At 44.7% G+C, this 23099-nt stretch overlaps 1 protein-coding gene across 1 annotated transcript in view; it reads right to left on the bottom strand.

Annotated features, from left to right (window-relative positions):
- The window catches only part of PRKX (protein kinase X-linked), a 76703-nt gene that overhangs the window by 29480 nt on the left and 24124 nt on the right, over window positions 1-23099 (bottom strand). Inside the window, 2 exon segments of the mRNA XM_045537893.1 lie at window positions 8452-8715; window positions 20385-20553. Of these exon segments, the coding sequence (XP_045393849.1) occupies window positions 8452-8715; window positions 20385-20553 (433 nt within the window).

Here is a 23099-nt window from a genome sequence, read left to right as displayed (position 1 = left end):
GTGTGTGTGACCACGCCCAGCTAATTTTCCTATTTTTTGTAGAGATGGAGTCTTGCTATGTTGCCGAGGCTGGTCTTCACTCCTGGCCTCAAGTGATCCTTCCACCTCAGCCTCCCCAAAGTCCTAAGATCACAGATGTGAACCACCACGCCCGGCCATGACATCTATTTTGTACCAAGCACACCTTGGCCTCCCCCTCCCCCTTGTGCAAGTCACCTTGGGTTGGGCTTTTCAACTTCCTGCTTCTAGAACCCACTTCTACTGTCCTTGCTGTTCTCTTTCCTTCCATTCCCTACCACTCCTCCCTAACCCCCACCTCGAACTCTTTTCAGACAACAGAATCTTCCACATGGACCTGCAAGCCCTGAGCATAACAACAAATTGGTTGCCATCCAAATCACAAATCCTGTTGAAGAAATGTGTAATTTTTCCAGTATGGAATGATCAAATACAGAGTGTGGCATCCCTGGAACAGGGGATCTCTCAACCATCTGTGAAATAAACCTACCACAAACAAGCTCCACCAAACACAAGGAAGAAATAGAAACAAGATCAGTTGAGTTCTTCTCCCACAGAGGGAAGTGGGAAGGGGCTTGGTCTACCTGCCAGTGTTTGAAAGTTAGATCCAAACACGGTACAACAAGGACCACCTTGTGGTCCAATGAACAGCTTCTCACTCGTTAGACTTAAGTCTACACGCACAGAGTATCATGTGCTCTATTTTAGAGACATCCCTGCTCTCGCCCACCTCCTCCAAGAGAATCAACACAAAGTCAACCCCGGTGGCCTGGACCCACAGCACTCAAGTAATTCTGCAGGATGATGCGCTTCTTGGCATGTTAATTTTGGATTTGCACCCTGGGGGCCCATCCAAGGTGGCCTGAATGAGCCGGAAGCCGAGATCTTAGCCGATATGAAGACCAAGCAGAGGCGGCTGCAGGTAACATATACGCATCAGGTGTGACTTCTCCACTTACCTTTGGAAAGGTGAGTCTCTCTTTGGCTGCGTCCTCGAGTCAGGAGCACACACCTGAGGCTGTATTAACGCACAGTTTCTAACGAGGCTTATGCGTGGCTAGAGTCACACCTTCCTGCAAAACGCCAGGCTGGGCTTGCAGAGAGGCATTGCAGGCTGCTACGCGGGGGTCTGGATTTCAATGCTGAGACGGGTCGGCCAGCCCTGGAGGTTACATCGTCTAGACTACTGGCCCAGGCTGCGAATTATCCAATTCCCTGTTCTTATCTCCTTACTCTCATGCTCACCTGGCTTTCGGGTAGAAGGAAGGTGACACCTGCCATTCTTACTGTTATTAGTTTCACTATGGCCAGGGGAGGGGAGGGAGGTGACAATGTCAGTGGAGGAGACAGAGCACTTCTCTGTGAAGTACCAATGTCACATTGTACTTGGGTTCTTAAGTCCCCATTGGCTTCCGCGACGTCTGCGCCGGGTTGAATTGTGAACTCTGAGAAGTCCTCATCCCGAGTACTCAGAAAGGGGACTTTATTGCAAATGGGGTCTTTGCAGATGTGATCAAGTTAAGGTGAAGCCACCCTGGATGAGGATGGGGAAGAATTATTTAACAGGTGCCCGGTGGTTGCCTCTGGGGTGATGAATGTTCTGGAACTCCAGGGAGAAGATGGTCGCACAATGGGATGGGTGCACTCCGTGTCTCTGAGCTGGACACTTTCAGACGGTTAAAATGGGACATTTTATGTTAAGTGCATTTTAACATAATTAAGGCGGGAAGAGAGAGAGAGACAGACAGACAGGTAGATGATATCTCCGAGTTGAGCTTCACATCAGTCTCTGTTACATCCCAGCTGGTGGCTGTCACCACCTGACCTCTGACCCCTGCTCTGATCACTTCTGTTTATTTACCCGACAAGCCTATCACGCGCCCAACAGAGGCGGGACAGTGTGTGAAAGTCCTTTATACTCGACTGCTTCTTTCTTTTTCTCAGGAATTTGTTGGACAGTGTTTTGTCCAGGTTTGGCAATGATGCAGGAGATGAATTTTAGCTCAGTATTCACGCACCTCCATGTCAGACCTTGGGTCACAATAAAGTGCTGGCTTTTTCATAAAAAGTTGTTTTGTTTTTTTTTTAATAGGGTCACAGTCAGTTACTACAACTCTCTGATGGATCCAAACGGTTGAGAATTTCAGGCCCAGTAGGGGAGAAGGGGCACGGTTGAGGGCATGGGGACAGTTTCTGAATGACGGTCCTACGTCCTGGGAGGACATTCCCCCAAGCATGAAGCTTGCTCTGTGGTGGGGGCTCCCAGATACAACCCACCGGCAGGGGGGAGAACGCGCTTCATCAACCCCAGCACAATATAGGCACCTGCTAGCGCCAAACACAGCAAAATCCAAACAGGGCTCCAGGAAAGTGGTGTTGCTCAGTGCACGGACTGTGTAACAGTACACTGCATACCTTGCTTCCTCTGGGACTTCCATTAATCATGACAAGTAAAAACCCAGGGGAAAAGGTCTAACGTAACTAGAAAGTAGACTTTCCTGGTATATGTGTATGTGTGTGTGTGTATGTATCAGTAATTATATATTCATAAATATACAAGTTTAAATTTGAATTTACCATTTAAAATACATGTATAATATTATATATTATAATATGTAAATTTAAATTTTAAAAATTATATATTTATAAAAGTACATAATTATATATTACTTATAATTTTAAATTGTAAAATTTATAAATTATGTATTTATAAATATATAAGTTTAAATGTGAATTCACAATTTGCAAATGTATCTATAATAACACATAAATTTAAATTTAAGATTTTAAAAATTATAAATATATATTTATAAAATTACATAATTATGGACAATCATAATTACTTATAATTTTAAATTTTAAAAATTATAAATTATGTATTTATAAATATACAAGTTTAAATTTGAATTTATAATTTGAAAACACATCTATATTATATATTATAACATAAATTTTAAATTTAAAAAATTATAAATATATTTATAAAATTACATCATTATGGATAATTATCTAATTACTTATAATTTTAAATTCTAAAAATAATAAATCATATCTTTATAAATATACAAGTTTACATATGAATTTATAATTTAAAAATATATGTATGACATTATATACGATACCATATAAATTTATATTTTAAATTTTAAAAATTATATCTAGTTATAAAATTACATAATTATGGGCAATTATATCTAATTACTTATAATTATATATAATTTTATAAATGTATACTTATATCATAGTTCATAATTATTTATAGTTGTACTTATAGATGTAATTATTTATAATTATACATATAATTATTAGATGTATATACTTATAATTATACATATAATTATATATGCAATTACTTATAATTACTATGTAATTATTTATAGTTTTATAGAGAGAGAGATAATTTCCTATTGTGGTACCACACCCGTATCACAAAATTTCCCATTCTGGCCATGCTGGCGTGTCCAGCCTGTGCCCTTCAGGACATCCGCCCTGTTGTGCAGTTGTCACCATTACCTGCCTCCTGGACTCTCTCATCTTCCCCAACACAAACCCTGCCCTGGTTAAACATCTCCCCTTCCCTGCCCCGGCACCCACCACCCTTCTCTCCATCTCTGTGATTTGACGACTCTGGGGACCTCAGATAAATGGAATCATACGGTAGGCGACCCTTTACACGCAGCTTAGCTCATCCAACATGACGTTTTCAAGGTACGTCAACCTTGTGTTGTGCGTGTGAAACTTTTATTCCTTTGCACGGCTAAATAATATTCCACTGCACGGCCGGACCTCCCGATCAATTTTAAGCAGTTCTCAAAGCATATCTCTAAGTCCCTTGCAACTTTGTTTTTTTTTAATCCAAAGACGGCCCTTACTAGCTCCATGATTTCACTGGTGCTGGTTCTCTTAACTATTTTCCTACATGCAGGGTGAAAAGGTTATAACCCAAATGCCAGGCCAGCAATCTCAACCACACCACCGCATGCACTATGAGTGGTATCGCAAGCCCGTGCTCACCCTCTGATATCTGTCAATAACTCGCTTAAAAATGAATTAAGTGGTTACACAGGATTTCCAGGGCAAACAGAGAGAGAGAAAGAAGAACTCATAAAAATCAAGTGAAAACCCACAGCTAAAGTTAAACATGACTTGAGACGTTTAGACGTGCCATTTAATTTTCTCTTTAAAATAAATAAGTGTATTCCTTAATTCTGTCCAGGAAGAATTGCTGGAAGCTACAAGAGCCCGGCAGCAAAGGGTGGTCTCTAAATACCATTTCCCACAAAAAGGGTCAAGGGTTCCCTGAAGAAATGGCTGATTTGAGGGTTCAGGGAGGAAGTTTAAAATGGGTCTTGGGGTTTTTCTTAGTGAAAATAAGCAAGGGAATCATCAAATCTAATGGGATGTAGACAAAAGGTTACAGGACGCAGCTGAGCTGAAAGGGCGTCCTACAAAAATGGGACTTTTTTTTTAATTGAGCTGAAATTCCCCTAATATAAAATTAACCATTTTAAAGGGAACAGGTCAGTAGCATTAACATGCGTACAATGTCGTGCATTCACCAGCTCTAGTTCCAAAATGCTTTCTTCACCTCAAAGGAAATCCCATATCCACCAGAAGCTGCTCCCAATGAATTAAGATATTAATTCATACCCTCGCAAAAAAAGATTGCGTCAAGTTAAAAACACATCAGATGCTGATTGAGTTCTGAGTTTATAACAATACTAAAAAGCAGAAAAAAAAGTCATTCATACCATTCTAGGTGACTAAGGGCTATAGTTCATGACTCTGAAAACCTTAAATAAAGACTAAGGTTTATTAGTCCCCTGCAGGGACAGAATTTCAGGGTCACTGCACGGCAGATGAGCACAAGCACCATTTTTGGAAGAATCCCAGCTAAGCGGGTTGCAGGGACGGCAGAGGGTGCAGAGAGCCACCGCCAGTGCTGCAGGGAAGCAAAGCCACGGTGGGCCCTAAAGCTACAGCTGCCCTGTCGGTGGGCACAGCAGGGTGGCACCACGGGACCCCAGAGCAGCCCATCTACACGCCACTCACAGAAGGACAAGGGTGTTGTGTGCCTCTTGCTCGGATGGAGGCACAGGACAAACAACAGCATAGCAACCTTTAGTTCTCAAAAACAGAGAGAGGGAGAGAGAGAGAAAATAACAAAAGGAAGGAAAGAGAAGGAAGGAAGGAAGGAAGGAAGGAAGGAAGGAAGGAAGGAAGGAAGGAAGGAAGGAAGGAAGGAAGGAAGGAAGGAAGGAAGGAGAAAGAAAAGAAAGAAAAAAGAAAGTAAAGAAGGAAAGAAGAAAGAAAGAGAGAGAGGGAGGAAGAGAGGGAGGGAAGGAGGGAGGGAGGGAAGGAAGCAAAAAAAGATTTTCAGAAGCTACACTACCTGTACCCACCATAATGAAGTTCTTCGTAAAAGCAATGTATCACAAGACAGTAATGAGGCATTCTCTAAGATTTTGGCACGTTCATTAAGTAAAATAATCACCCCATGTTATGTACAAAACCATCTTCATCCATTTGGTCTTAAAGGGGCACAGTGAACTCGCTGGAGAGTAACGTGGTTTGGCAAACTTATAAACAAGTGAATCATTTTATTTCTGGTTTGTTTGAATTAGCCGTCCCATAAAATGACTTAAAAAGAAAAAGGATGTACCACTATACCACATGCTGCCAAGAGAGGGCAGTATGAATATTATGAACATTATGAACTAATATTCTTCAAAAATCGAGGTCTTCACTATTCGACGCAGCAAGCAACTGATTTTTATGTGCTTTGTTTTCTTAGAAATGTAATAAATATTAATAAATTCTATAGGGGAAAATCGGATTGAATTTAACTGCTTCAGAAGGTGTTCATAGGACGGCCCTTTTGTAAAAGCCACCAGGGAAGAGATGAGTCATTGAGTATAAAACTGCCCCCAAATCAAGTTTGTCAAAGATGCAGATGTTTGTCCACAATGTTAGGAGCATAATTATCACCTTACCCAAGCCCACCTCATCAAGGAGTGAGAAGATATTAGTCATGCACAGGTGCTGAGCTTTTGAAATGTAGTTAGCCTACTGAGAAACTGACATTACCACCTAATGCAAATGGAATTCATTTAATTTACATTTAAAAACTGATAGCAATGATCTTTTTGAGTATTTTTCAGCAGCTTGGGCTTCTGGCTGGACTTTTTGTGACTGTAAATTTTATGAATGTTAAACAAAAACCAAGGATTTCTGACGAAAAGTTAGCACCCTAATTTAAACGAACTGTGATTACAAAACACACACGGGATTTCAAAGGGTGAGCGGCAAAACTTCATCTAAGCTATTTCAATTTTTATAGGGATTGGATATTGAAATGAAAAAATTGTGGATATACGGAATTACCGGAATAAACTACATTACTAAAATTTTCTTTGCTTCTTTGTTTCACATTTCAGAACACGGCTACTAGAAAATGTTAAATAAGGAATAGGATTTGCATTATATTTCTAGTAGACAATGCTGCCCTAGATAAAGAAAAAGTTTAGGAGCATAAATTACTAAAATTGTCTAGAGGAAATAAAACATCCTCCTTTGTCTTTTTAAACAGAATATCTTAGGCCAGGCGCGGTGGCTCACGCCTGTAATCCTAGCACTCTGGGAGGCCGAGGAGGGTGGACCGCTCGAGGTCAGGAGTTCGAGACCAGCCTGAGCAAGAGTGAGACCCCGTCTCTACTAAAAATAGAAAGAAATTATCTGGCCAACTAAAAATACATAGAAAAAATTAGCCAGGCATGGTGGCACATGCCTGTAGTCCCAGCTACTCGGGAGGCTGAGGCAGGAGGATCGCTTGAGCCCAGGAGTTTGAGGTTGCTGTGAGCTAGGCTGACGCCACGGCACTCACTCTAGCCCGGGCAACAGAGCGAGACTCTGTCCCAAAAAAAAAAAAAAAAACCAGAATATCTTATGACGACACTTTATCAGCAACTGTGACGGTACGAGGAAGAATATAGTTCAATCTTCCTCGAGTTCTCTGTGTGTGTGTCTCTCTCTCTAACATCTAATTTAATAGGCAATCTGGAGTCCAAGGCAGACTTATGAGTGAACAAAGATTTGTGTTTTATTAGGGGCAATGACCAAAAAAAAAAAAAAAGGCAACGAAAAATCCAACACAAAATAACTAAAATCCAAAACAAATACAGAGAAACATCTAGAAAATTAACTTCTGAGGCTAAGGAGAAAAAAAAATGCCACATCTCTCTTTTTCTCTTCATTGGGCTAAAAAAAAATCTAGAACTGCACAGAAAACAAACCTTTAGATGCCAAGATAAGCCCTCAGTGTTTCATGTAAGAGGTATTATTTCTCCTGTCTGAAATGCATGAGATTTAAAGAATTAAGAGTTTTCCTTTTCTCCTATATTAAAGGCTGCATTGTTCATAACAGCAGAACACACCCTTCTAGAGACCCCCTGTGCTGGAGTCGGCGTGCGATGCCCCCGCAGCTGAACAAAGGCATTAACCTCCCTCTGCTGACTGAACGCTCTAGAGTTAAACATTTATCCCAGTTCAACGGAGCGTTCTGGATCACTGGGGCGAATTGAGCCAAAAGGCACTTTACAGTAAACCACGTAAGATTTGGTTTTATAAAGTTATTCTTCATGGTGGTAACTCTCTGGTGCTAAAAATGTTAAATAAAAAAAACAAACAAAAAAAAAACCAGAACTACCATATAATACAGCAACCTCTTTTCTGGATAGGCACCTGAAGGAAATCGATGCCTCACAGAGACATCTGCACCCCTTTGTTTATTGCAGCTCTAGTCACACAGCCGTGATACGGAATCACCCCATGTGTCCACACGGATATATACACACACACATATACGCAGTATATATGCGTAAAAATAGAAAACTGTATTATATATACCATGTATTGTATATAACATATATCTTATATACACATTCATATATATGTGAATATCTATTATATATGAGATATATAATAGAAATTCATATATACACAATAGAAATATATCAATATGTAACAGAAATAAATACGTGTGTGTGTGTGTGCATTGCAAACACAATTTTAAAAGATATTTTCTCCCTTGATCACTGCAGATGTATTTTACGGTCACAGCAACCCAAACTCAGATAAGACTTATCTCCTTATAATTTCAGTGCAACAACGGAAATGTCACAATTTGATTTCCTCCACCGTGGGGACGAAGGACGGTGACTTCCTATCTACCCGCACCCTGCCAACGATGCCAGCCCACCTAAGATGAGGTGTGGCTCACGACCGGCCACCCTCATTTCTCCCTGCAGGTCCTCGTCCCATGTGGGACGCTAACCCCTGGCCACACATGCTGCCCGGCTTGACCTGTGACAACTGCCGCGGTCCCTTCTAATTTCCCTGTGCAGTAGGTCCCGCCAAAGCCAGCGTTGCCCCTACCTGTCTACCAGTTTCTTGGCGAACCCAAAGTCCGTGAGCTTGATGTGACCGTCTCTGTCCAGCAGGATGTTCTCCGGCTTCAAGTCCCGGTAGACGATCTCCTTGGAGTGCAGGTACTCGAGGGCACAGATGATCTCCGCCGAGTAGAAGAGCCCCGTGGCGGTGGCGAAGCGGCCCCTGTTCCGCAGGTAGCTGAAGAGCTCGCCGCCTGGCACAAACTCCATCAGCATGTAGAGGAATCGCGCGTCGTGGCAGGTCCAGAACCTGCGGGAGACCAGCACAGGCTTGGGGGCCCGCCAGGGACAGGCGAGAAGACATGCGTTTGCACACGTGTGAGTACACTGGTAACGAGTAAGGTGTGTATACAGGTAGACGTTAAGATACGGAGTTAGGAAGATGATGTCTCAGCCCGTTCAGGCTGTTATAACAGAATACCATAGCCTGGATGGCTTATAAACAACAGGCATTTGTTGCTCCCAGCTCTGGAGGCTGGAAGTCCAAGATCCCGGCGTGGCACAGGCTCTGTCTGGTGGGGACTCACTTCCTGCTTCATAGATGGCGCCTTCTCGCTGTGTCCTCACATGGTGGAAGGGGCAAGGGAGATCTCTGGGGACCCTTTTATAAGGACACTGGTCCCACCCGTGAGGCTCCACCCTCAGGACCTCATCCCCTCCCAAAGCCCCCACCTCCTAACGCCGTCACCTTGGGGTGAGGATGTCAATATATGAATTTGGGGGTGGTGACATATTCAGATGACAACTGATGTTTATGTCCTGTTAAACAGTCTTGGAATGAAGGAAGAGCAAATATAATGTTTTGGCAATAAACCAGTTGACAGTCTGTTATGGGATGATTTATGTCCCCCCCCCCACCAATATTCGTATGTTGACATACCAACCTTCAGGACCCCAGAATGTGGCTGTTTATTTAGAGATAGGATCTTTAAAAAGGTAATTTAGTTAAAATGAGGTCACTAGGGTGGGCCCTGATCCAACAGGACTGGTGTCCCTATAAGCAGAGGAGATGGGGACACAGACAGGCACAGAGGGACGACCCCGTGAGGACACAGGGAGAAGACGGCGTCTACACGCCCAGGAGAGAGGCCTCGGGAGGGACCAGCCCTGAGAGCCCTGGATCTGGGACTTCCAGCCTCCAGAACTGTAAGAAAATAGACATCTGTTGCTTAAGCCACTGAGTCCCTGCGGCTTTACTACGGCAAACTCACATACAACACCCAGATCTTCCGAGCTCACCCCTGCTTCAGTAGCTCCGGAACTGTCATCGAGCTCAGAAATTAACAATAAATTAACAGAGTGCATCCCACACCTGCTGGGGAAAGGCAGCCGTTCAAAAGGCCCCAAATAAGGTATTTTGAAGCAATTCCTGGTAGGAGCTTGCCCAAGAGAGTGAGACGAGGTGGGTCCTCCCTACAAAGGTGTTGATTAGCTCTACCAATGTGAGAAAAGGCAGCGGGGAGGAATTGAGGAGGAAAGAGAAGAAATTAAAGAAAGAAGAGAGAAGACGCCAGGTCTCGTGTGTGTCTTAGAAGGCTTAGCAAAAGGAACACAAACAGACATGTTCTTGGGAGATAAGCGTTGATGATGAAAGAATGTTTTCACATAAAAAAGATGCAGGGAAAAATCAGACAAGATTTGGAATTAAGAGCTTTGTGTTTCGAGAGGACTTAGAAGACCCCAGTGTGCCCAAGACCTGGACAACGTGGAAGCAAGAGCAGGACACACGTGTCCCTGGGTTCTGTCTGATTTCTAACATGACGGATGCTTCCCCTCCAAGGCTGACCTCAAGCAGCTGCGTCTACCTGGTCCCCAAAGAAAACCCAACAGTGCCCGGGAGGATGCTCAGAGTTGACCAGAAGGTTTTGTCTCCTAACTCAGATTATATCCCTAAAATAATGGGGAAGGAAGACCCAGGATTTGGGGAGACGGCTTGGAAGAATGCAGTGACTTATTCAAAGGGAAATCATAAAAATATAATCAGGCGGCATGGTCAGGAAAGTAGGAGAAAATAAAGATAAGTAAAAAGATATGGCTGTAGGGAGGAAGGATGACCCAATCGTAATCACCATGAAAAGGAAAACCCACGTATAAACAACACAGTCTTCTGCATTTCAAATGCACATTCAAGTACCTAATCCCAATGTTTATACGTATTAGTCCCCTACACAAAAGGCTTTTCCCTAATGCACATTTAAATTTGCAGTCTTTGCAAGAACCATGCATTTAAGGGACTGAGCTATCCACAAATAGCGGCCGTATCGACATCTTCCTTTCTCGATCTTGTGGTTGGATTCGAAGGGAGCTCAGGGTGAGGTGACTCCTTGCTTTTGTTACCTGAAGGCTCCGGGTCTGTCTCTCCCACTCACTTCCTACAGCTCAGCAAGTTCGAGATTTGTGGCTTTTGGCCATAGAGGGATGCAGGAAGAGGGCTTGGGGGAAGAGGTGTGGTTTGTTGCTGCTCTTACTTTCTGAAGCAAGCTCCTCCAGTTATAAAGTCCCACCAGACACCCACACGCCTTCCATCTTGAAGTTGAGATCTCCAGTCACTTTTTTCAGCCAAATGTCCTATTTTAGTGGTTTGTGCCATGACTAGCTGGGCAAGAGTATTGCTTTCTGTAACGCTGCCTTGCCAAGCACACAGTATTTCCAATGCATGGTGGTCACACTCTGCTTCTCTGCATGGGCTTAGACCCCCACCACGGTTTCCCTGTTCTGGTGGGGAAATATTAATATGTGCTGTGGTCCAGGTGATACCTTCCTGGTGGACTTTTAGCATCAACCTCTGTGGAAGATGGTGACTTTGTACATTTCTTCAGGGCAGGGCTGATGGCAAATTTAGCTAGAATTCACCAGCAAAGGTGTGATGCTGTAAGATTTCGGGGAAGCATGGCACTCTTGTTTTCATTTCAGAATATTACAAGGGTGCACATGTTTTGAGTACATAATTTGCTTTTGTACAGTTTGAGTCAAAGTTATAAGTATGCCCTTCACTCAGATAGTACAACCTCTCCAGAAAGTAGTATGCAGATACCTCAAAGAACTAAAAGTAGAACTACCATTTGATCCAGCAATCCCACTACTGGGCATCTAACCAAAGGAAAAAAAAAAAAAAGACATTCTATAAAAAAAGACACCTGCACTCGAATGTTTATAGCAGCACAATTCACAATTGCAAAGATGTGGAAACAACCCAAGTGCCCATCAATGCATGAGTGGATTAATAAAATGTGGTCTATGTGCACCATGGAGTTCTCCTCAGCCACGAAAAACAATGGTCATGTGGTATCTTTTGTAACAACCTGGATGGAACTGGAGACCATTCTAAGTAAAGTCTCAGAAGCATGGAGTTCTTGAAAATACCCTAAATGGTCAAAAGCATGCCAAAGCAAGAGCAAAACCGCTGTCTACAACTGTCAGTTTGGTCAAAGAAAATACACACAGTCCTCTCTCTCTCTCTGAGGCTCAAATACACAAGAGACACACACATGAGGGTGCACACACACTCATCAACTACTGTCCACACACTCCTGGAAATATCCCTTATCCACTCCTGTCTTCCCAACACCAGGGTAATGACGTGCCCCGTTGCTCTTAAACAGAACACATCATGTTGTGACAACTCACCCAGAGTCACCTTTCAAGTCCATCAGAGACGATTTGCTTTGGTTGGAGATTAGAAGGATTTGAACTCTCAAGACTGGGCAACTCTGTGGACTATGTCGGCCCCAAAGAGTGTGGGTGGACACCCAGAGATTCAGGCAGCCGCAGGGATCAGCTGAAGGTCTCAGATTCGGCCACCTGCCTTCGGGGGGAAGTTGCGATTTCATTCACGGGTAAGTTGGTCCATTGAGGAAGAGAGTTGGGACTTCGTGTCAAAAGAGGGAAGGAAAGGAAAGGAAACCAAAGAAAACAAAACAAAACCAAAAAAAAAAAAAGAAAAGTAACGAAAAAGTTGAGTTGGGAGAAGTACCCAGATATACAAGGACGCATGAAGATAGTTTTTTCCCACCTGCATCTCAGTAAAATCCAACAAGACATCAACAGACTCTAATGCTCAAGAAAGCCAGCTGATCATTATAGCTGGATGCATCACCTTTACCTACACACTAATGTGCAGCCACTCATCAGCAACACGGAGTAATAACATTCTGCAAATAAAAGTACCCCGTAGCGAGTAAAAACATATTAGTATAAAAAAAAAATCTACAAGACTCTGATTTCCCTGCCTTTTTCCAAATCACTGAAGTTAAATAAATATCCACAGGGAAGGAAAAAAACTCCTCTAATACTGTAATCCCCAACACCCGGGGTGTGGGCTGGTATCAGTCTGCAGCCTGTTAGGAACCGGGCGGCAGAGCAGGAGGTGGGTGAGGGAGGGAAGCTTTGTCTGTATTTACAGCCGCCCCCCATCACTCGCATCACCACCTGAGCTCTGCCTCCGGTCAGATCAGCGGTGGCATTAGATTCTGCATTACGGTGAGGTGTATAATTATTTCATTCTATATTGCAATGTAAAAATAATAGAGACAAAGTGCACAATAAATGTAATGTGCTTGAATCATCCTGAAATCATCCCCCTACCTCCCCAGTATGTAGAAAAAAATTGTCTTCTATGAAACCGGTCCCTGGTGCCAAAAAGGTTGGGGACGGCTGCTCTAGCACATCTTCTTTCCAATCTCCACGTATAAGACTTTTCTTACATGCACTGAATTTGTAAAGAGCTGGGTGTCGTTGAAGATTGGGATCAAATTGTCTAAAGCGATACTGACTTTACAATCTCCCAAAAAAAGTTTATAACGTGAAGTCACCACGTCGGAACTATGGAATGACAGGATGGTGTCTCGGTGACCACAGAAGAATTCAAACCCAAGTTTAGAAAATCAGAAACAAGATTAATTGCATCAGCCAATCTACTGGCTGAACAATTCCCATAAATTGCAAAACTCCCTCAGTCCTTGCACGGATTCCGTAAGAAATAAAAGTTTCAGGGCAAAATGAGGTAAAAAGGTTTATCCCAATCGATATGAGAAAAGCTGGAGTCTTCCAGATCTAACACCCCCTGTAAGCATTGGATTTGCTAATCAATGAATCAGTCAACACATTAACCAGTAGCTCATGAACCATGTTCTTTACTGACTTCCACAAACCCTGGACAAGGACCCACCCCGTGCCAGGAAACACTCTGGATGTTTAACCATGCAAAGGCAGATCCTGTTTTGGCCACTGTGCACCTTGTGAGTTAGGTGGGGAACAGACAGTACATGATGAACCCGGTAGGGTGTCCGGAAGGAGTCCCGGCAAAGGCAGGTGCGAGGTGGGACTGAGGAGGTAGGATGCAAACCTGTCAGCGTGGCTGCAGGTTGAAGGAAGACTGGGGAAGAGATGCAAACAAGGTTGGAAACTGAGGCATGAGACAAACCCCGGGGGCAGAGAGGTCATATTTGGTTGTGTTTCTGCAGGGAACCCATGGACAGCGTTGGAAAGCAAGGAAGACATGGTCCAGTTTTCCTCTCAGAAGGAAGACCCGGGCTCCTGCAGGAGGAAGGGGTGAGCCCCACGGAGACAGACTGAGAGAAGGGCCGGGGGTCTGGAGGAGCTACGGAGGCTTCTGTGAAAATGCCACAGAAGCCAACGGACTTTGTCAACCTGTGTTACAATTCAAAGTGTAGCGAGGCACAGTGGCTCACGCCTGTAATCCCAGCACTCTGGGAGGCCCAGGCAGGAGGATCTCTTGAGCCCAGGAGTTCAAGACCAGCCTGGGCAACATAGCAAGACCCCATCTGTGCAAAAAAAAAAAAAAAAAAATAATAAGAAAAATAAGCCGGGCATGGTGGCGCATGCCTGTAGTCCCAGCTACTCGGGAGGCTGAGGCAGGAGGATTGCTTGAGCCCAGGAGTTGGAGGTTGCAGTGGGCTACGGTGAAGTTACTGCACTCCAGCCTGGGTGACACAGCAAGACCCCGTCTCTCCCATAACTAACTAACTAAATAAATAAATAGATAAATAAGAAAAATCCAAAAATGCAGTACTCAGGGCTGGAGTGAATCCAGAGCTGAAGGAAAGGAAATAAAATCTATTGCCCGGGTGGGACCCAGGAGCTAGAATGGCTATTTATGGAATGGGGAAGTGGGGTGGAGGAACTGATTAAGGAAGAAGGTCAAGAATTCATTTCGGGGTGGAATGACCCCCGTGTTGCCGGGGAGACACGTGGGCGGAGTGGCTGAGTAGGGAAGTGGGCAGTGGGTGCCGACGTTTAGCCCGGCAGGTGCAGGTCTGGGCTAGAGCCAGAGGCCAGCAGGCAGCGGAGGTGAACACAGAGCTAGCACCATCTGATTCGCTCGTCTGGGATGAGAGGGTGGCCCAGGGAAATTGTCACCCAGGAGCACATGCACACGGGCACACACCCTCATCTCCAAAGCCACATCCACCCTCCCATCCCCTGCAATCCCGTCGTGCACAGCTAAGCTTCTCTGGAGGGAAAGCCAGGAGACCTGGCCTTACCATCACCATCCTGGGCATCTCCTCCCCAAAATGCCCAAGAGTGGTGTCAGAGAAAGTAAGAGGCAAAAATTCTGCCTATTATGGTGTCATGATGCCAAACCTGTGTGTGTGTGTGTGTGTGTGTGTGTGTGTGTGTGTGTGCATATTAGTGTGCGGCTATTTGAGCACCAGGACAGAAGTACCCACGCCAGGCTGTGTTGAATGAGGATACCCGGCAATGAGGAGGGCGCGTGGCAGGAAAAGCAGTTGGGACAAGCTGAAATAATAAGTCGAGCAATGCACAGCCCCCTCGTCCAGCAGGAAGGACATATAATCACATGTTAAGGGTGCACTCAAGCAGTTGAAAGCAGGCACTGGAACAGCTATGTGCACACCTGTGTGCATGGCAGCATTTTCCCCAACAGCCAAAAGGTGGAAGCCAGCCAAGAGCCCACTGACGGATGAATGGATAAACACAACGCGCTATATCCACACAACAGACTATTACTCAGGCTTAGAAAGGAAGAGAATCCTGACACCTGCTACAACGTGGATGACCCTTGAAGACGTTATGCTCGGTGAAATAAGCCAGCCACCAAAGGACAAATACTGTATGATCCTACTTCTATGGGGTCCTATAGCAGTGGTCCCCAACGTTTTTGGCACCGGGGACCGGTTTCATGGAAGACAATTTATCCACGGATCGGGGGTGTAGGATGGTTTTGGGATAATTCCAGCACATTGCATTTATTGTGCACTTTATTTCCATTATTGTTACATTGTAATATATAATGGAATAATTATACAACTCACCATGGGTTGGGGGCCCCTGCTTTAGAGTCATTAGACTCGCAGAGACAGACAGGAGAAGGGTGGGTGCCGGGGAGGATGGGAAAGTTAGTGTTCAACAGAGATGGAGTTTCAGTCGGGAAGATGAAATGAGTTCTGCAGACAGAGGGGAGTGACGCTTGCACCAGGCTAACGGCCTCAGGACCAGAGAAGCGCACATCTAAAAATGGTTAGAATGGCAAAATCTTATGGGATGTGCATGTTAGCAAAATATAAAGATATAAATTTTAAAATAGGTATTCAAGTGTGGATAGTAAGTAAGCTATGACTCTATCAATAGGGGAAACAAGACAGTCAACATAAAGGAATCCTTACCGTAAGTAGTTAATGCAACCTAATGTAATGTAAGCTCAGACGTTAATGTAAATAGTTAACGATGAATGGGACCTCCAGGGAGGTCATCTCTGCTGAACGGTGCCCTATGAAAATGGCCCTTGCCATCCACAAGCCTGACCTGTCCTCTTTGGTTTGCAAGGCAGTGATGCCTCCTCCTCTAAGATGCTTTTTGCATGAGCAGGCAAGCCAGCCTCCCTCATTTGGAGACGCCTGACTTTGAACTTGGTCTCCCTTCCCTCACAGGCTGCCACAAAGCTGGGCTTTTTTCACGGAGAGAAGAAAATGACACATCAGCTGTTATGTCATCCTATCTCCTCCACCTCTCCGTGCCATCTGAGGCTCCGGAATGGTCCTTTGATTTTTCTACCACTTTGCAACCCAGTCTGGCTCTGCAGCAGCCAGCCCTTCCCCGACAGCACGACCCAGATGGCTCCCTGCTGCAGCTGCCTTCCAAGACAGCTGCCTACAAAGGGTCCCACACCAGAACCCCCTCTCTCCCGTGTCTTCCACCCCAAACACACACGTTGGAGGAAGGCATCTCGAGCTAAAGGAAGAAACTGAATCTACAGAGTGGATTCGGGCCAAGGTGGAAGGAGGCTGCAGGCAAACACTGGGAAGTGCTCCGGGGACAAAAGAGAGACTTGGGTTTTTAAACAGAAAAAGACAGAGTCATGAGAGGGTTGGCTGAAAAGGTGATCACCACCAATTCTCATCCGTTTACAGAAATAACATTGATCAGTGATCAGCTGTACGTTGTTGGACGAGAGGGTAGGAATGATGGTGTCTGGCGTGTGGCACTCTTAGGTTAACTTAGGGCTACAGCTGTCCACACCCCATCTAGAGCCCATGGAGCAGGTGGATTATTCAGGCCAAGCTGCCACATTGCAACGCCTCTCTGCACCTGGAAACTAAAGGGGGCTCACATTCCTCAGATAAAAAGTGTCTTTTTACAAACTAGTACACCCTCTGTGGAAGGCAGTATGAAGACATCTCCAACAGCTACAAGTAGAACTACCATTGGATCCAGCAATCCCACTACTGGGCATCTACCCAAAGGAAAAAAAGACATTCTATAAAAAAGACACCTGCACTCGAATGTTTATAGCAGCACAACTCACAGTTCCAAAGATGTAGAAACAACCCAAGTGCCCATCAATGCATGAGTGGATTAATAAAATGTGGTGTATGCACACCATGGAGTTCTCCTCAGCCACAAAAAACAATGGTGATCTAGCACCTCTTGTATTACCCTGGATGGAGCTGGAGCCCATTCTACTAAGTGAAGAATCACAAGAATGGAAAAACAAGCACCACATGGACTCACCATCAAACTGGTACTAACTGATCAACACTCATGTGCACATATGGCAATAGCATTCATTGGAAATCAAGCAGGTGGGAGGGGGAGGCGGGGATGGGTAAATTCACACCTAACGGGTACAATGCACACTGTCTGGGGGATGGGCACACTTATCACTTTGACTCAAATGGCACAAAAGCAATTTGGGTAACTGAAACATTTGTACCCCTGAAATATTCTGAAATTAAAAAAAAAAATTTTTTTAAGTTTTGTTTCCTCTTCATAGCCCAGTCTTCACCTTGGCAACCTGCATCCCTGGGCTCACAGCATTCTCAGGCCCATGAAATAACCCACTAGGATACTGTAGCCTCTGTCTGCTCCCCTTGAGCCCAGAGCAGAGCTGCCTCCCTCCCTGCATCCAGCTCCCCTGGGGACGGAGGCTGCTGTGCCACACCCTGTCTACAGTGACCTTCCACCATCCGCCCCCTTCCACTACGAAATCCCTGCTCCTCCTGCAAAACTCTGCCTGGGCATCCTCCATCTCTAAACCCCGTACATCTTGCCCTACAGAGCTGGTAACTCATCCTTCCCCTTATCTCTGGGATTCTCCTTATCCTGCCCACTTCTCCTTCAAGCAAGGCACTGACAGAGGACAGATGTTTTCATCCTATCACGAGAATTTAAACCTCCCAGTTGGAAGCGTTTCCTTGCCCCACAAAAAACCCCAAACATATATTTCATCATTTTGAGACACAGAACAGGAACAGAGGAGGGGAGGGGTGGCCGCCTTCCTCCTCTGGCATCTGTGCTTTGCAGGCAATTACAAAAGAGGAAGCACAGGGCTACTTCTAGATTTTTGCTTTTACAATTCAAACAGAGAGAGGGCAAAAAAAAAAAAAATCAAAATAAGAAGTCAGAACTCCTCCTTAACTCTTGGAAAAACAAAGGAATGGTTTTAGTACCGACTCCTCCAGTTCCAAGCACCCGGTGAAGATGGAGACCACACTCAAGTCTGTGGATGCTAAGAAAAAGATCTTTTTCCTGGGACATATCCACTCGCCCCTAAGAAGAGATTAAGGTGTGAATTTCGCTCAGCGGAGATGCAAGCTGTCATCTGACCAGGAACTACAAGGACAGACCTCTCGTCTTCTAAAACCTGCAGAAGAAAGCTGACCGAATGCCCCGGTGGGAAACCAAACCCATGAGCGTGGCTCTGCTACCATGGGAGGAATGACATGGCAATGAACCCACTGTCCGGCCTGTAGGCTAATCAGTAACAACCACAGGGTAGGACTCCAGGCTCAGAAGATGGAGAAAGGGACCCCACCTCCCCAGTTAGTCCTGTCTGTGCCTCTACAATGTGGCTTCGCAGTGGGGGCTGAGTTGGTCCCAGGCAGCAGTGAGTGATGTCTGGAACACTGTGGCTGTCACAACTTGGGGGTGTGGGTGCTGCTGGCATCTGGTGGGTGGAGGTCAGGGTCACTGCTCCACATTGCGCAGTGCACACGACGTCTCACAACAGAGAATGAATCTGCCCCAAATGTCAGAATTGCCGAGGTCGAGAAACCCTGTTTTAGCATGTCAGATCCGTCTACATATGATCTATCAACCATCTATTATGTACCTCTCACCTCTCTCCCTCAGTATCTCTCTATCTACCTGCCAGCTGTTATCTCTCACCTATCTCAGTATCTACCGATCATTCTTAGGACACACCAGTCTCTTGTCTCACTGAAAGGTCACTTATGGATCTAATGTAGTGCCCCTTTCCTAAGTTGTCTTGCCTTTTTGCCCAGTACAATGGTGAATTTTAAGGGTCAACTTTGTCAGGCTATGGTGTCCAGTGGTTTGGTCAAACCCTAGTCTAGATGTCGCTGTGAAGATTATTCATTTATTTATTTGATGGGATTAACATTTACTAACAGCAGAGTCTGAGTAGAGCAGGTTGCCTTTTGTAACGTAGGTGGGCCTCGTCTAATCAGCCGAAGGTCTTAAGAGCAAAGACGGAGGTTTGACCAAAAAGAGGAAACCATTTGCCTCAAGACTGCAATGTGGAAACCTTTTCTGGTTTTCAGCTACCTGGCCTACCCTACACTCTTCAAAATCGGCAACCCCACAACTGTAAGAGCCAATTCCTTAAAATTGCTCTCTCTCCCTCTCTCTCTGTTCTGTTTCTCTCAAAAATCCTAATTACCTAATCTATGTATCTATCTGTATATATATGTATTATCTATGTTGTCTATCCATCCATCCATCCATTTATCTATGTGTGTATTTATCTATCATCCATCCATCCATGCATGTATCTATGTCATCCATCCATCCATTCATCCCTGTATGTATCCATCCATCCATCCATCTATCCATCCGTCCATCCGTGTAGGTATCTATCCATCTATCCATCCATGTATGTATCTATCCATCTATCCATTCATCCATCCATCCATCCCACCATCCATCCATCCATGTATCTATCTATGTCATCCATCCATCCAACCATCCATCCATCCAACCAGCCATCCATCTATGCCTCCAACCATCTAGCCAACTATCCATCCATCCATCCAATCATCCAGCCAACTATCCATCCATCCATCCAATCATCCAGCCAACTATCCATCCATCCATCCAACCATCCAGCCAACTATCCATCCATTAATCCATCTATCCATCCAACCATCCATCCATCCATGTATCTATCTGTCATCCATCCATTCATCCATCCAACTATCCATCTATTCATCCATCCAAGCATCCATCCATCCATCCAACTATCCATCCATTCATCCATCTATCCATCCAACCATCCATCCATTCATCCATCTATCCATCCAACCATCCAACCATCCATCCAACCATCCATCCATCCATCCATCCATCCAGTATCCATCATCCAACCATCCATCCATTCATTCAGGCAGGGAGTGGGGAGCGCCCCAGGAGTGGACTCACAGCCTGATGAGGAATGGGTGGCTGACTTCCTTCAGGACGGACTTCTCATTGTGCACATGCTGCTCCTGCTTCAAGCGGATGACGTCAGGAATGCTCATCACCTTGAGTGCAAAGAAATGCTCAGTGGTCTTCTCCTTCACCAAGTGAACCCGCCCGAATGTCCCAGTGCCTGGAAGGGGAGAGAAGAGATGGAAGCGATCAGGCCTCCTTATGGTGGAGAACCAACCAACCACGCAATGGGCAGGAAGCTGCACCCGGACCTCAAAACAGAGTCCATGGACCTCAGAGTCTCAGCACTGAGGTACATGCGAGAGGATGGTATACACAGAGACGCTCTCGCATAGAGTCTGCAACTGAACACACATTACAGAGAGGGTCTTCCATTTGGGGGAAATGGGCCATCGTTTCTGCAAATGTGTCCTCCTGGAGACCTGTCCCCAACACACCCCCACACACTCTCCCACGTGTAACACCTGCTAAATATTCTCTTTATTTAAAAATCTGGCACAGATTGGAACAAAGTGGCTGAGATACCCATAGAGAGAGGAAATAAGAACATAACCAGCCTGGAGGGGAGAGGGTTTGTCCCTCAACCTGCACCTGTTCCCATTCGGATTCCGTAAAGTACTTGAGCTTGTGACACACCTTTCTAAAATGATGCCTTCACAGAAAGTACACGAGATCTCTCAATTCTCTCTACATTGCCTTCGACCTGCCTTCATCCCAGCGCCACCAGCCTTTTCCTGACACATGTCAGTGCTTGGGAATACTTTTAAACAACCCACTCACGGCTTCAGACAGAGATTAGCAATGAAAACAAGTATCACCACCTTCCGTTTTGTGATTACTTCCACCCCAGGGAGCAGACAACATAAAGGAATCCACAGAAAGGATGCTTTGGAAGTGACTCTTTCTGAGGAATCAGAGCACCTTTAAATGAGTGAAGCTCACTAATCAATATCGAGCTATTTATTCATTTGCTGATACCCTACCTGTCTGCGGTGCCTGCATTACGCTAGGATGCAAACCCCAAGAAAACCAGGACCTCAAAGAGATGCCTGCACTCCCATGTTTCACACAGTAGCCAAGATGCAGAATCAACCCAAGTGCCCATTCAGGGTAAATGGAAAAAGAAAATACAGTCTACGTCTTCAATGCAATACTATTCAGCCTTCAAAAAGAAAGGAACCCTGTCATTTGTGCCAACACACACGAATCCCCAGGACATTATGTTAAGCGAAATAAGTCAGGCACAGAAAGACAGACTTATGGCATAACCACACGTGTATGAGGACTCTGCAACAGCCGAACTCACACAAGCAGAGAGCAGAGCGGTGGTTTCCCAGGCTAAGTCTGAGCTAAGCGAGGGGGCCACAGACATGTTTATTGTATAGATTGAGGTGACGGTTTTACAGGTGTGCACTTATCTCCAAATTCCTCCAAGGTTTATACATTAAATATGCACAGCTTTTTGTATGTCAATCATATCTCAATAAAGTGGTTAGGGGAAAAAAAAAGAGAGAGAGAGAACAAAACTCTCTCTGCACCTGTGAGTTCATCTGGGGAAACACACATGAAAATGGAAGACTACAGGAGGTCTAATCTGCCTTTTCAAAAGTGCATTCAACATGCTGTGAAAAGAGGCAAAATGAGATAGCTTAACCTATTACATAGGGATTGAGGGAAAATTCTCTTTGGAGATGCAAAGCACAGGTCAGCATTCCTAGGGCCATGTTAGACACAGACATACAAGAACCTTTTCCAAAAGGATACATCCCAAAAGTTCAAATGATATGTAGACATTCTTCAATACTACTGGGCACTTCATGTAAAATTTATTCTGTAAATTTGTGTTCCCTGTTGCCCAGGGTTCTGAGATCTCAGGAGGGAATGAGGTCTCTACTCTCACGCTGCAGACATTTTTCTGGTGCAAAGGAGACAATAGGAAAAATATCAGAGGGTGCCTTGTCCAATGCCAAGACTTAACGTGGGCTGGCGTGGTGGTAGAGAGTAGTTCACTGCCAGCTTGTTCAGGGAGAACTTCTCCAAGAATGTCTCCGAGACACTCAGGCGTCTGCAGGTCTCTAAAACATCTAAGCAGAAATGTGAGTAACAAGGATGAACCACTTGGCAAAAGGAGGATTGCACTGGACTCTGCAAAGCAGAGATTCGAGCGGGAACTTTATTCTAAGCGAGGGTGAGGGTTCAAGGCAGTGTCAGGTGGTCTAGTATTGTCTTCCAATTTTTTAAAGGAAGCTTTCCAGCAGGCATGGTGGAAAATAGAGTCGGAAGACCCTATAAAGTCACATATGACATAACAACGTTTCACTCAACGACCGACCACATATATCTCAGTGGTCCCGTAAGATTGTAATGGAGCATATATAGATCCTGATACATGACACATGATGTACTTAAGCTACACATTTTTTTAGCATTTTCTGTACACTAAAATTCTCATGTTGTGAAATATGTCGCTGAATGAATGAATGAATGAATGACACTACTAGCTTAGAGGGCAGCTTGGGGAGGGAGGAAGAGAAGTCACCTGGGCTTTCAAATGGAGTTTCCAATCATGAATATTTTATGATGGCAGAAGTAGAACGTGATCCACAAAACTGTTGTACAAGAAGTAAAGAAACAAACAGTAAGTACTAAAACATTTTTAAGTATATTCTCACTGAAAGATAATTTGGAAATAGAAGTAAAATGTTT

The sequence above is a fragment of the Lemur catta genome, chromosome X (genome assembly GCF_020740605.2).
Source record: "Lemur catta isolate mLemCat1 chromosome X, mLemCat1.pri, whole genome shotgun sequence".
NCBI classification, from domain to species: domain Eukaryota; kingdom Metazoa; phylum Chordata; class Mammalia; order Primates; family Lemuridae; genus Lemur; species Lemur catta.
This window is presented reverse-complemented; position numbering and strand designations above follow the sequence as displayed.